Genomic DNA, 12,540 nt, shown 5'->3' with positions numbered 1-12,540 from the left:
CCCTAAGTGAATGAAGATGCATGTAAAATCAGAGCCTGATGGTGTTCTTTTCAAATGATGTCTTTAATCTCTGAAAATAGGACTTTTGAAACTTGGGAAAGTGAAGCTAGGGCAAGAGAACACTGCTGACCCATTTTGCATGCCTGCTTCCTTGTTTATGCATGAGCAGAACTAGACTAAGAAACCTTTCAATGAAAGTGGAAAGCATGTCAAGCAGTCAAGTAATGCTTCCTGTTGACTTCTGTCCTCTCCGGCTCCATGAAAGGTAAGAAACAGTTTAGGTAGGATAAGAAAAGTGCTCAGAAAACTTGAGATGAAAAAGTTTCCTCTTTCAACTATTTCCCTTCTATAACCTGCTGTGGAATTTGCAAGGCCATTTTTGCTTGCCTATGCCTATGAAGAACTGAACAAAATAACTATGAGTTTTTGAATACCACCTTTTCATGTGTCTAATTGGAGGGGTGTGTGTGTGTGTATGGTTTTTAATAGAACAATAACAAATACTTTAAAATGATTTAATGCCTTTCAAAATCTACCTTTAGATTAAATCCTGTTTAATAAATGACCATAAGAATTTTCTCATAAATGCAAGCCACTAACTTTAAAGTATTACATAAATTTAGAAAACATTATCTAAAGGTATTTCACATTGAATAAATTCTAGAATGTATTTAATTCAAATATTTAGAAGGAGGTTAAACAACTGTTATTCATATCTACTCTGCTGTGAATTCGAGTAGAAAAATGTAACTTCGCTTAGTTAATAACTGGTTGATAGCTGTCCACTCTCTGCAAAAGTGTATCTGAATATCCAGGAGAATAATACCTGAAAAAGAAATTTTTTTATTAGATACTGGTGAAAAGATTCAGCACAGTAGGCACAAAATGTTCAATAGAAGGTTTTTAGCTGAGATAATACTATAAATGAAATCTCTGAATAACTATGCTCCAATAATGCTTTGTGTACAAGGTTAGAGGCTATCAAGAAAAAGAACATCTACTCACAAGACTATGCTAAATAAATAATAAAACATTTAAGAGATATCAAAGCAGTGGCAAAGAATGGATATCTTCAAATCTAGTGATAGTATTTTATTAAAGTGATTTTGTTTTTATTATGTCAAGTGACAGGTGTTGCTTTAATGATCATAGCTAATAGATTTTTTTCATAAGTTGAACAACCCAGTCTATCATTACTAATCAATTTCTGCATTCTGATTGTCTTAGAGATTATTCTCAAGTTATGTTTTAATCAGATCTGGTCACTGATAAAAACAAATTTCTGGGAGCATAATTCATATTAAATACCTATTTCAGAAGTGGTTTACCAATATTCTTTTACATAAACATAAGAAATTAATCAATTTCATTTGTTTTTGATCATTTATAGTACTATAAATTTATATTTATAAATAGAACATTTTATGAAAGATTTAGTATAAAAGTATTAAATACATTGATTAATGCATTGTGGGATGCTTCATATACCATGGAAAGAACTTACATATATATAAAAATATGTCAAATAAAGTTTGGTAGACATCCTAGAATATAATAAATGACTAAAAAAAGTCTAAAGGGTAATTACAAAATTTCCAAGACACTTAAAATATGTAGGCCTCCTAAAGTGTTTTCTCCAGGTAAACCTAATGTTTGAGACTTGCTTTGTCCTTTGTTAGTTATCTTTATTCTCAGATGCTTGACTTAAAAATTCATAATTGATAGTACACTAATTTCTTCTACATTCTGTCAAGTTATAGTGGACAAGAAAGAGCTGTATTTTTCTCAATAGTGTACTTATATAGATAGTCATAGTTAAATAGATATATACATTTTGTTCAAACATAAAAAGCTACTTTAAAGAATATTATTCCTCTAAAGGCCTCTTACTCTGGAAAAAATTGTCCCTTCAACAGTGGATCTTTTCAAAGTATTCATACACTGAGGAATTCATAGCTGTTTCTCTATGTTAGTCACAAATTTTAAAGTTGGCTTCACCTTCCTAGGCCTTATACAATAAATATGTCAGATATAAGATAGGTATTTGTAAATAGCAAGAAATAGATTTTTTGAAGTCACCAAACTTTGAAAATTGTGCTGCTCTATGGTAGCTGCTAACCACATACTCCTAATAAAAGAACTAAAATGAGCCTCCAAAAAAGAAGAGGAAATTCCTTTTCTCTACCTGTCAACCATTGCTATCCCAATTTACCTCTATATGGCCTTTAAGAATATAAATGAATTAACCCTGGCTGGTATGGCCCAGTGGATTGAGCACCGGTGTGCAAATCCAAAGGTTGCTGGTCTGATATCAGGGCACATGCCTGGGTTGTGGGCCAGGACCCTAGTTGGGGGTGAGAGGCAACCACACATTGATGCTTCTCTCCCCCTCCTTCTCCCTCCTTTCCCCTCTCTCTAAAAATAAATAAATAAAATCTTTAAGTTTTTTTTTAAATTAAAGAATGTAAGTGAATTAACCTCATTCTAGACCCCGCAGAATCTGGGTCATTTTATGAAATAAAAGTTACCAGATCAGAAAGTGCCAAATAGAAGACTGTATACATGCCTCCCTCCCAAAATTAAATGTTTCCTAAAAGCATCTTCCTCTGCCCAGTTTAGACTGAGATCCAGAAGACGTGAGTTCCCAAACTCTGGCTGTGGAATGGACAAGGACTAGATCTTAGGGCTTCTAACATCTAGTCCTAGGTCCCTTCTCTCTCATCATACCAACTACCTTTATTAGAAATTTTTAAAGATTACTAAAACTGGAAGGCAATAGGAAGTAAATGTTTAGGGTAATAAGAGCAGAGAGAATGTAACCATTGATAATCTGTCTTATAAAAAATAATTAGGCCCTGGGTGGCATAGCTTAGTGGATTGAACATGGGCTGCGAACCAAAGTGTCGCAGGTTTGATTCCCAGTCAGGGTACATGCCTGGGTTGCAGGCCATGACCCCCAGCAACTGCGCATTGATGTTTCTCTCTCTTTCTCCCTCCCTTTAAAAAAATAAATAAATAAAATCTTTAAAAAAAAAGAATAATTAGCCCTGACTGGTGTGGCTCAAAGGATTGAGTGCTGGCCTAAGAACTAGAGCGGCTGGCTTGATTCCCAGTCAGAGCACATGCCTGGGTTGAGGGCCAGGTCCCCTTTAGGGGGTGAGTGAGAGGTAACCACACATTGATATTTCTCTCCCTCTCTTTCTCCCTTCCCCTCTCTAAAAGTAAATAAATAAAATAATTTGTTTTTAAAAGCAGTAAAAGAAAGAATAGTTCTAAAATAGTTACCAAGTGATTCGAGAATATGTTTGCAAAAACAAAACCATAATTTTAAGATTATATTTGCCTCTTTTCACAGAAAGATAATGATTCAAAGGTTTCTATAAAACACCATTTTATAGAACCTAATGCTTTAAAAATATATCAGAAACTTGAAAAAGTCAGCTAACCAAAATTCTTCATGATAATTAGTCAATTTTTAAAATAAAATCCAAGATTTCAGGATGTTAGAAGTTAAAAATTTACAATGGTATTTTGACAAATCACCAAATTAGATTCTATGTAACATGTTAGAGTGTTTTGTTTCCCCTTGTACTCTGTAAAATAATCCTAGAGAGGAGTAGAAATAAGATTTCTATTGAAGAAAGTACTTTACTACTGGTTAATTCTAATAGGTCATTCCACTTGGGGAACCCTTTAGTTTGCTTTTCTCATTTTTCTGTATTTTTTATGTTAGAAATTTGTATTAAGTTATTTTAATCTTACATAAAATAGCATTCTTCCTAAAGGGACATGTAAATGTACAAAAATTAATTTCATCTTTTCTTGAGAAAAGATTTTCATATTTCCTTCATTTAATGGTTTTACACATATATGTTTTACACACATATGTTATATAAACTTTGGGATATGTCATTATAATTGCAAATTTTATATAGTATACACTTTATGATGTACTATTCCTTTGGTATATTTAATATGTATCAATATTTCAAAGTTAACTTATTTGAACTCTTGGTCAAGGAGTTCTCATAAGCCTCCCAAAAGTGAATAGACTTAAATCTTTGTAAAGAGTTTACTTGCAGAATATATGTAAACAGAAAACACATTATAATCTTAAAACAATTGTTTTTATGTTTTTAAAATCTGTTTCCATATGTATGAAAAACCACTGATATTAAATAGGAAGAATAGTTTATATAACTTTTATAAGTTTATACATAAGTTTTAAAATTGAAATTTATATTCTCCAATATTAATTAGAGAAAGTAAGAAATAAGTGTAGAATTAGAATAATATGGCCTTTAATTATGCATGTGTTGTGGGAATTTTTCACATAAAGAAAGGAAGGTTACCTCCTTGGTAACTTCAAGTTTAGTGATATGGTTCTATTTTAGGCTTATAAGATTTGAGGCTTAGGTTTAATGCTCTTCAAATAAACCTCATTTTTAAAAAATTAATCTTTTTTTTATAGATTATTTATTTATTTATTTTTAGAGAGGGAAGGGAGGGAGATAGAGAGAGAGAGAAACATCAATGTGCGGTTGCTGGGGGTCATGACCTGCAACCCAGGCATGTACCCTGACTGGGAATCGAACCTGCGACACTGGTTCACAGCCCGCGCTCAATCCACTGAGCTACACCAGCCAGGGCTAAAAAAATTAATCTTGAAAGTAGCTTCCTGATGCATTACTATGGAGCATCTACATATCATAAACAACATTACTCATTTAATTTCCTTTTAAATATAGTTTGTAACTTTTTTGATACTAAACATCTCTTTTCTATTTGTAACACTCCTATTAATATAAATGTGAGCTTAATAATCATCATCATCAGGGTATTATGAAAATCAGAATCTATAGGCTCTTTCTAAATCAGGTTCACATTAAAGATTAATTTGAACTGTGTATTTGGGTAATCTTTTGTAAAGCATGTCTTAAATTAGTACAGAAATGTTTTAAACGACATTGCAGTTTGACTTGGAAATGTGTGTGTCATTCAGAACATTATTTAACTTGAGGGAAATAAAGTGATCAGGAGCAGAGGTAAAGGTATACGTTGGTCTCATGTAGTATTTCAAAGTCCACATTTTGACAGAGTGAATATAAAATCTAGATTTGAAAACAGAAAAAAACACATCATAATTTTGACCTTCTAAGAGTCTGTTTTTCCCACCTTACTATTTCCTCTGGGTAGCAGTTATTAATACTGTTGATGTATTCCTGAAGAAGAGATCCAGGTTCTGCTTTTATCTCTTGAACCTTTTTAAGTCCACCACTTGTTACAAAAAGTCGTCGAGCTTTGCTATCATGTGGCAGCACCTTGAAAAGTGAAGCACATTAAAATGTCAGCTTTTCTTTTCCAAGTTGGGTTATTACTACTGAAAAGCAACAATATATCTGAGGAAATGTAAAAGAGTATTTATGTCCCATATACCTGTAATATAATGAACTTAAATTTGCTGAGATTAGAAGTAAAATTCAATCTTTTTAGAAATGTATGAACTTTTTATGTTGTGCAGATGGAATAAAGGCATTGAACATGAGCAAAGGCAGTGGAGATCCAATCACACACATAAAACATAAAGTGGTGTCCCTCCATTGCTGACATCCATTAAAAATCTTTCTACTATCTACAAAATTAAAGGCAACCTCCTTAACTGGACCCAGAAGGCTTTCTGTGACCCAGCAACTAAGTACCTTTCCGGTTTCCTTTCCCACCAATCTCTGTCCCAAATGTGCATGCGGGTCGTTTCTTGCCTTTGCCCATGCTGTTTCCTCTCCTAGAACGTCCTTCCACCTTCCACATACCCCCCACCCCCATTTGCTTGGATAACTCTTGCTTATCTTCTAAGTTTCAGCTCAAGTGTTATCTCCTTTAAGACACTTTCTTGGGAACTCCCCTATTCTCTTATCCCAGGATGAGTTAGGTACTTTTCTTCTTTTGTAGCATTCTGTTAAACCCCATTGGTATACCTACCACATAATATTTTAATTATCATTGTATGCATTTGTCATGCATAAATGTTATGAAGGCAGAAACTATACATTTATTCATTCATTTCTCTAGTGTTTGGTGCCTAATAGATGCTCGATTACTGTTTAACAAATGAATGAACATAATAAGGAATAGGCAGAAAAAGGAAATTGAGATGTCAAAGTGATAGAAAAAGAATCAGGAAAGTAAGGAATCAACAAATCCAAGAGATTTTAAGAAGCAAACCAATGAGAACTACAGAAAGTCCCGTATTTGACAGCAGATGTTGGTGTGCTGAGAGGAAAGAGCCAGTGTAGAAATTAATTATGCATGACAGCAACTGACCAGACAAGGAAGGAAGTTCACAATGCGGGAATTTCCACGCTCTTCTTGGTCATTGCTACTATTCCCTCTGACAGAAACACCCCTTTTTTTCTTTCTTTCTAATTCCTTCCTGCATCATCCTTACTCTTTCTTCAAAACCAGCTCTTTTCACTTGTACTTTCTGCATTGAAGCCCTCTCTGAATGTCTCAAACTGTATTCACTTATTCCTTCTTTTTAAAAAGATTTATTATGAAGTCTAGCACATTGAAATATTTTCTAATTGTTTCTTCTAGCCTCCCCAGCTAGATTATGAAGCTCCTGGGAGAAGAACTTTGTCTTATTGTTTTTTGCCTATCCCTCCAGGCTTTATAGGGTACATGTAGGCATTTAACAAATACTTAAAACTTCAAAAAGGATGTGGCTAATAGAATGTTAATATACATCATCTGGACAAAAAAAAAGAGATTACATTAGACTATATTTGAAAAAATGGAATGGTCTACAGATAATATCAGTTTTAAATATATTTTTTGGCCTGGAGAGTCTTCATACCTTTTTTTGTCTGTCCCCAGGCACATTAAACTGCTATCTTTTTACCTTCTGCTTTGCTTTCCCATCTCTTTATAGTGCTCTGGTACCCTTAGATGAAGAACACACAAAATTCTGTCTGAAGCAAATATTCCTGAAGGCACATTTCTAAGAGTGCCTAAGGTACTGTCTTTATTTTATCTTGGCTATCTAACCTTTCACAAATCTCACTGATTTATTTTTATTTTCTTTAATGACTGATTTTTAATTCTTAATTCAGATTAGTGTTCATTTTTATAGCAAGTTCAATAAAACTAGACCATTTCAGTAGCCTAAAAGATTTAAAAAGAAACTTTCAGAAATAATGTCAACTACTCATTTCCAAGAGCTGATGATTCAGTGTATCGACCCACTCAGCTCCTTACTGTACTGCCTTTTTCAGCTGGTCAGTTTCTTACGTAGCTGTGGGCAGAGGGGAGAGTTTAATTATTTTCTTCGTGTGTTCATCTGAAAGGAGAGGACAGAACATAGGTGTTGATGTACAGAATTGCATCCTGAAGTAGCTTCAGCAATGTGAACCAGCTATCCAGTGGCTATGGTGTCTGAGTGTCAGCTGAACTGTTGGAGATTATGGAGAGAGTTAAGAGAAGTAGAAACTGGTAGCATCTTTCAGATGAGCACCTAAACTTGGACCTATTTAACTGTAAAGACCAGTTTATAACTTATAATAATATGTACCTTTATTCTTTATCTGCAGAAATATTGAGCTTAATAATTAAATCAAATCCCCTGAGCACAGTTTAACCAGTCCCTGATGGCTTAGAGTCACCATCCTGGACACCAATGTCCATGGTCACACAGTCACTCTCTCTCAGCCTTTGCTATTAGTTGTCAGTCCTGCTGGCTGCTGCCCCCTGCTAGCAGCTTGACCTTCCTACTTTACTGTTCTAATCTGCAATAATCTAAATAATACAGGATCTGGCAGAAGTAAGGCCTGCTTGAGTGTGGTCGGTAGGGTAATACTATGGGTATAATAATATATAGTTTTAATTTGAACATTTCACCTAAAATGTCATATTGTGTGTTTGGGTGTGATATTGTTATATTACAGAAGTACATGCTTATGATTTTGTGATAAAAGATTTTGTAATGAAAAAGGGGTATTATTTGAGCTGGACCTCTGCATTTAACAGCTACATGTATGAAAACAATTCATAAAATAAGTCAATAAGTTTCAAATGACTGTTTGAGAGCATCTACAGTAAGCGCACAAACTTTGTGGAAAATATTTTAGTGGCTCAGAGACCTTTCTCCTTTTCTTTTAAAGATCTTTGCAGTGTTCCCAGATGAGTGAGACTAATGGACACCAGGAAAATTACCAGAAGTTACTTATCGATATAAATTATCTACATAAATTATAGGTATATTATGAGGTTTTTATGTGTTGACATACTATTTACTCTCCACTAAAAAAGGTGGTACGGAAATTGTGAGGAAGAAGGAAGTATGAATTTTATTAATATATGTTTCCATCCCAGGCGACGTAATCAGTGAGTTAAGTAGGAGAACCCTGCTCCATCTTACAGAAGAAAACACTGACCCAACAGAAGAAACAAGTTGATTCATTTTCATTTTCTTCCCCCACTTCCAGGCTAAGAGCACTTCTTACCTTACTGAACTGTCCAACCACATACTTCAGGATATTGGGAGGAGCATCATACAGAAATGGCTCTAGGGCTGGTAAATATGTGCATTTTTGTAAGATATTCTTGATGGCTTTTTTGCTCTATTGAAATACAAAGCAAAATACATACCGAAGTAAGCAATCAATGAAATCTTCACAAAAATTCATGTCTCACGTTCCAGGATTTGAAAATGAAATCAATTTCCTGGTCTAAGCAGCAGTTGTTTCATATTTTTAATGCACAATGAAAATTTTAAATTTTAATCTACTTATACCCAATGGATCTAAAATATGTAAATAGTTGAACATATTATTCATTGTGAGTGAACTCAACTCCAAATACTTTAAAATGAAGGGTATTGCTCTGTGAAGTTTCTTTTTTTTATTATTTAATCTTTATTGTATTTTTTTCTGTTAAGATTTAGTCCCCTGCAATGACAACAGTTGTTTTATTTTTAAAAATAGTTGTCAGAAAAATTCCTATTTTTATTGTTTTTATCATAGAATACCCTACCAGTTGTCTTTGTGTCAAATTTTAAAATCAGAATGTATTATTGAGCTCTTAAAATACTTAGGAGGAAACTAAAATTATAAATCATAAAGCTCTAAATTGAAAATTAATAGTGTAAAAATTTGTATGTATGAAACTGTGAGATAGCTAATGTCTTATTCCTTCCTTCAAATCAACAAATATGCAAAAATACTTAGTTTACTGTAGGAAGCCATTATCAGGCATTCTATGTTCTCCAAAAGGCTTCATGGCTTATAGGTATGTAGTCAGAAATATTCTACTGTGTGCATTATTCAATGAGCATTTGTAGATACACTGCTATAGGTCACAGGTAGAAATTACCCCACTCACAGAGAGAAGCAAAACAGAATCTACTCAACTATAGAGAAAAGCTCAACAATAAGGAGTGTATTACCCACAGGTACGTTTCCCACTCTGCCCCAGCACTCTGCATTTCATGATGACACCATGTGGTGCTGCCAAAAGTGTAGCTGAAGAAGGGCTCTAATGTGACTGTAGCTCATTCCTGCAGCCAGCTCTAAGGCCATGGCTGGTTTTGATTCTGTTTCTTTGTATTATAGCCTGCCCCCTTCACTTTGGAAGGCTTCATGATTGGGTTTATCTACAGCTGTTTTCCACTAGAAATCCACATCTGCTTGTATGTGTGTGGTTTATGCTTCAATACATCCCTATAGCCTTTCCTCTGATCACCTGTCCTCTCTCTGAGGCCTTAGCTGACCTGGTCTTCTGGGATCTTGCTCTTCAATAGTTAGGAATGGTCTTGAATGTCAAGGAGCATTTTTATTTGCACATCATGAATTTTATAGTTGATAAATGTATTCTGCAAAAACTTTTTATCACATTTGTGCTAATTAAGGAATTCTTGAATTTACATTTTCCTAGAATCGTGTAGGCTAAGCAGTCTTGTAATCTCTTATCTCCTGACACACTTGTCCTCAAATATTGGCTTATAAACTAGATTAAATAAAACAACAAATTAAGTAATGCAACCCAAATTTTGCCCACAAGTAGTATAACATAAATTATAATTAAACTCTCAATTCTCAACACACCTAGTTATATTTTTGTGAACCATCTTAGGGCCATGGTGACTTAACAGGTCAACAATTTAACTAAATGGTGACAAGGTCTACTAACAGTACGGCAGAGATCACATGCATTGTATCACGCAGACAACCTTACTCTAACAGCTCCAAATTGGCCATGTACTGTCAAGTTATTAATCAAGAACTCTACAGGATTAGAACTTCTAATGACCCTAGAAATTCATTGAGCTTTGCTATCCTTTGTCAAGAAATACACTAGATTTATGATTATATAAACATATATATTGGTACTTCTAGATAGGAATGTATGTCCTGATTAATAATCAGCTGTGTTGTCCAGCATGAAAGGAATATTAATACATTAATTAAGATTTTGGTCACTTGTCAATTTCTGGGCTTAAGTTTTTAACTTTATTGAGACACAACTTACATACCATAAATTCATTCATTTTAAGTGCACAATTCAATGGAATTTTAGTATATTTATAGAGTTGTGCACCATTAGCACAATTTAATTTTAGAACATTTTCATCATCCCAGAAAGAAACTTCATGCCCATTTATAGTCATTCCTTATTTCTTCATCCCACTTAATCCCACCATTCCTAGGCAACTACTAATCTAAATTTGACTTTTCTGGACAATTCATATAAATGAAATCATATGATATATGAACTTTTGAGTCTGGCCTTCTTCACTAAGTACAATGTTGTTGAGGCTCATCCATGTTATAGCATGTTTTAGTACTTCATTCCTTTTATTGATAATAGTACTCCATTATACATATTTATCACATGTTGTTCATCCACTCACCAGTTGATGGGCATTGGATTGTTTCCACCTTTGGCTATTACAGATAATGTTGCTATGAAGATTCATATACAAGTCTTTGTACAGACAAATGTTTTCATTTCCCTTGGGAAGATAACTAGGAATGGAGTTGTTGGGTGCTGATGGTAAATTTATGTTTAACATTTTGAGAAACTGCTGAACTGTTTTACAATATAACTATAACATTTTACTTTCCCAATAGTAATGTAAAAAGATTCAAGATTCTCTACATGGTGGTCAATACTTGTTATTATCCATTTTATTAATTATAGCCATTCTTTTTTTTAATTTTTATTTATTTATTTTTTTAGAGAGGGAAGGGAGGGGGAGAGAGAGAGAAACATCAATGTGCAGTTGCTGGAGGTCATGGCCTGCAACCCAGGCATGTACCCTGTCTGGGAATCGAACCTGCGACATTTTGGTTCACAGCCCGTGCTCAATCCACTGAGCTATGCCAGTCAGGGCGACTAATTATAGCCATTCTTGTGGGTATGAAGTATTATCTCATTATGGTTTTGATTTGCATTTCTCTAGTGATTAATGATTTTCAACATCTCTTCATGTGCTGATTGGCCATTTTTATATTTTCTTTGGTGAAATTTCTATTCAAATCTTTGCCCAATGTTTGAGTTATTTGTCTTATGATTGAATTGTAAGAGCTCTTGTATATTATGAATACAAGTCTTTTCTCAAATATGTGACTTGCAAATGTTTTTCCAACTCTTTTCATCTTCTTCTTAATGGTGTCTTTTGAAGCATACAGGTTTTTAATTTTGATGAAAACCAATTTATCAACATTTTCTCTATCACTTGTGGTTTCTTAGGTGTCATATCTAACAAATTAATGCCTTATCCAAGGTACAGATATTTACTCCTATGTTTTCTCTAAGAATTTTATCATCTTAAACTCATATTTATATCTATGATCCATTTTAAGTCATTTCTGGTATATGGTATAAAATAAGGGTTCAGATTCATATTTTTGTATGAGGATATGATTGTCTCATTATCATTTGCTAAAAATATTATTTTTTTCACATTAAATTGCCTTAGCACCTTTGTGAATAATCAATTAACCAAGAAAGAGTCTATTTCAGATTCTCAATTCAATTACACTGATATATATCTTTCTATAAGTAAGTTCCACACTATCTTTATTACCGTAGCTTTGGAGTAAGTTTTGAAATTAGGCAGTGTGAGTTTTTTTCAAGATTATTTTGGATAGTCTGGGTCCTTTGCATTTCCATGTGAATTTTAGAATCAGCTTTTCAGTGGGGGGTGGGGAGGCGACAGTGAAGCCAGCTGGGATTTTAATAGAGATTGTGTTGAATATATAGATAAATTTTGAGAGTACTGCCATCTTAACAATATTGAATCTTCTAATCCATGAATTTGGAATGTCTCTCCTTTCAGAGAGACAAATACCATATAATCTCACCTATAAGTGGAACCTAATCAACAAAACAAACAAATGAGCAAAATAGAACCAGAGACATGGAAATAAGGAGCAAACCAGAGGGGAGTAGGGGGGGGTGGATAATGGGGGAAAGATGGGGAAGGGTCTAGTCAAGAAACATTATAAAGGACCCATGGTAACGGACAACAGGGTGGGGACTGAC

General features: G+C 33.9%; 1 protein-coding gene across 4 annotated transcripts in view; it reads right to left on the bottom strand.

The window, feature by feature from the left end:
* Window positions 1–97: 97 nt before the first annotated feature.
* Window positions 98–12,540, bottom strand: part of SPAG6 (sperm associated antigen 6) — a 46,403-nt gene continuing 33,960 nt past the window's right edge. For 3 of the 4 annotated variants that reach the window (XM_028508165.2, XM_036024706.1, XM_036024717.1), the window contains 3 exons: window positions 8,499–8,615; window positions 5,176–5,321; window positions 98–826 (listed from right to left, as the gene is read on the bottom strand). In XM_028508165.2, coding sequence (XP_028363966.1) covers window positions 757–826; window positions 5,176–5,321; window positions 8,499–8,615 — 333 coding nt within the window. In that variant the 3' untranslated portion in view covers window positions 98–756. The remainder of the gene's footprint in view (window positions 827–5,175; window positions 5,322–8,498; window positions 8,616–12,540) is intronic. The other variant, XM_028508167.2, reaches the window with a different exon arrangement.

This window comes from Phyllostomus discolor, chromosome 1 (assembly GCF_004126475.2).
Source record: "Phyllostomus discolor isolate MPI-MPIP mPhyDis1 chromosome 1, mPhyDis1.pri.v3, whole genome shotgun sequence".
In the NCBI taxonomy this organism is placed as follows: Eukaryota; Metazoa; Chordata; class Mammalia; order Chiroptera; family Phyllostomidae; genus Phyllostomus; species Phyllostomus discolor.
The sequence above is the reverse complement of the archived record's forward strand: the minus strand, read 5'-3'. Positions and strand labels throughout refer to the sequence as shown.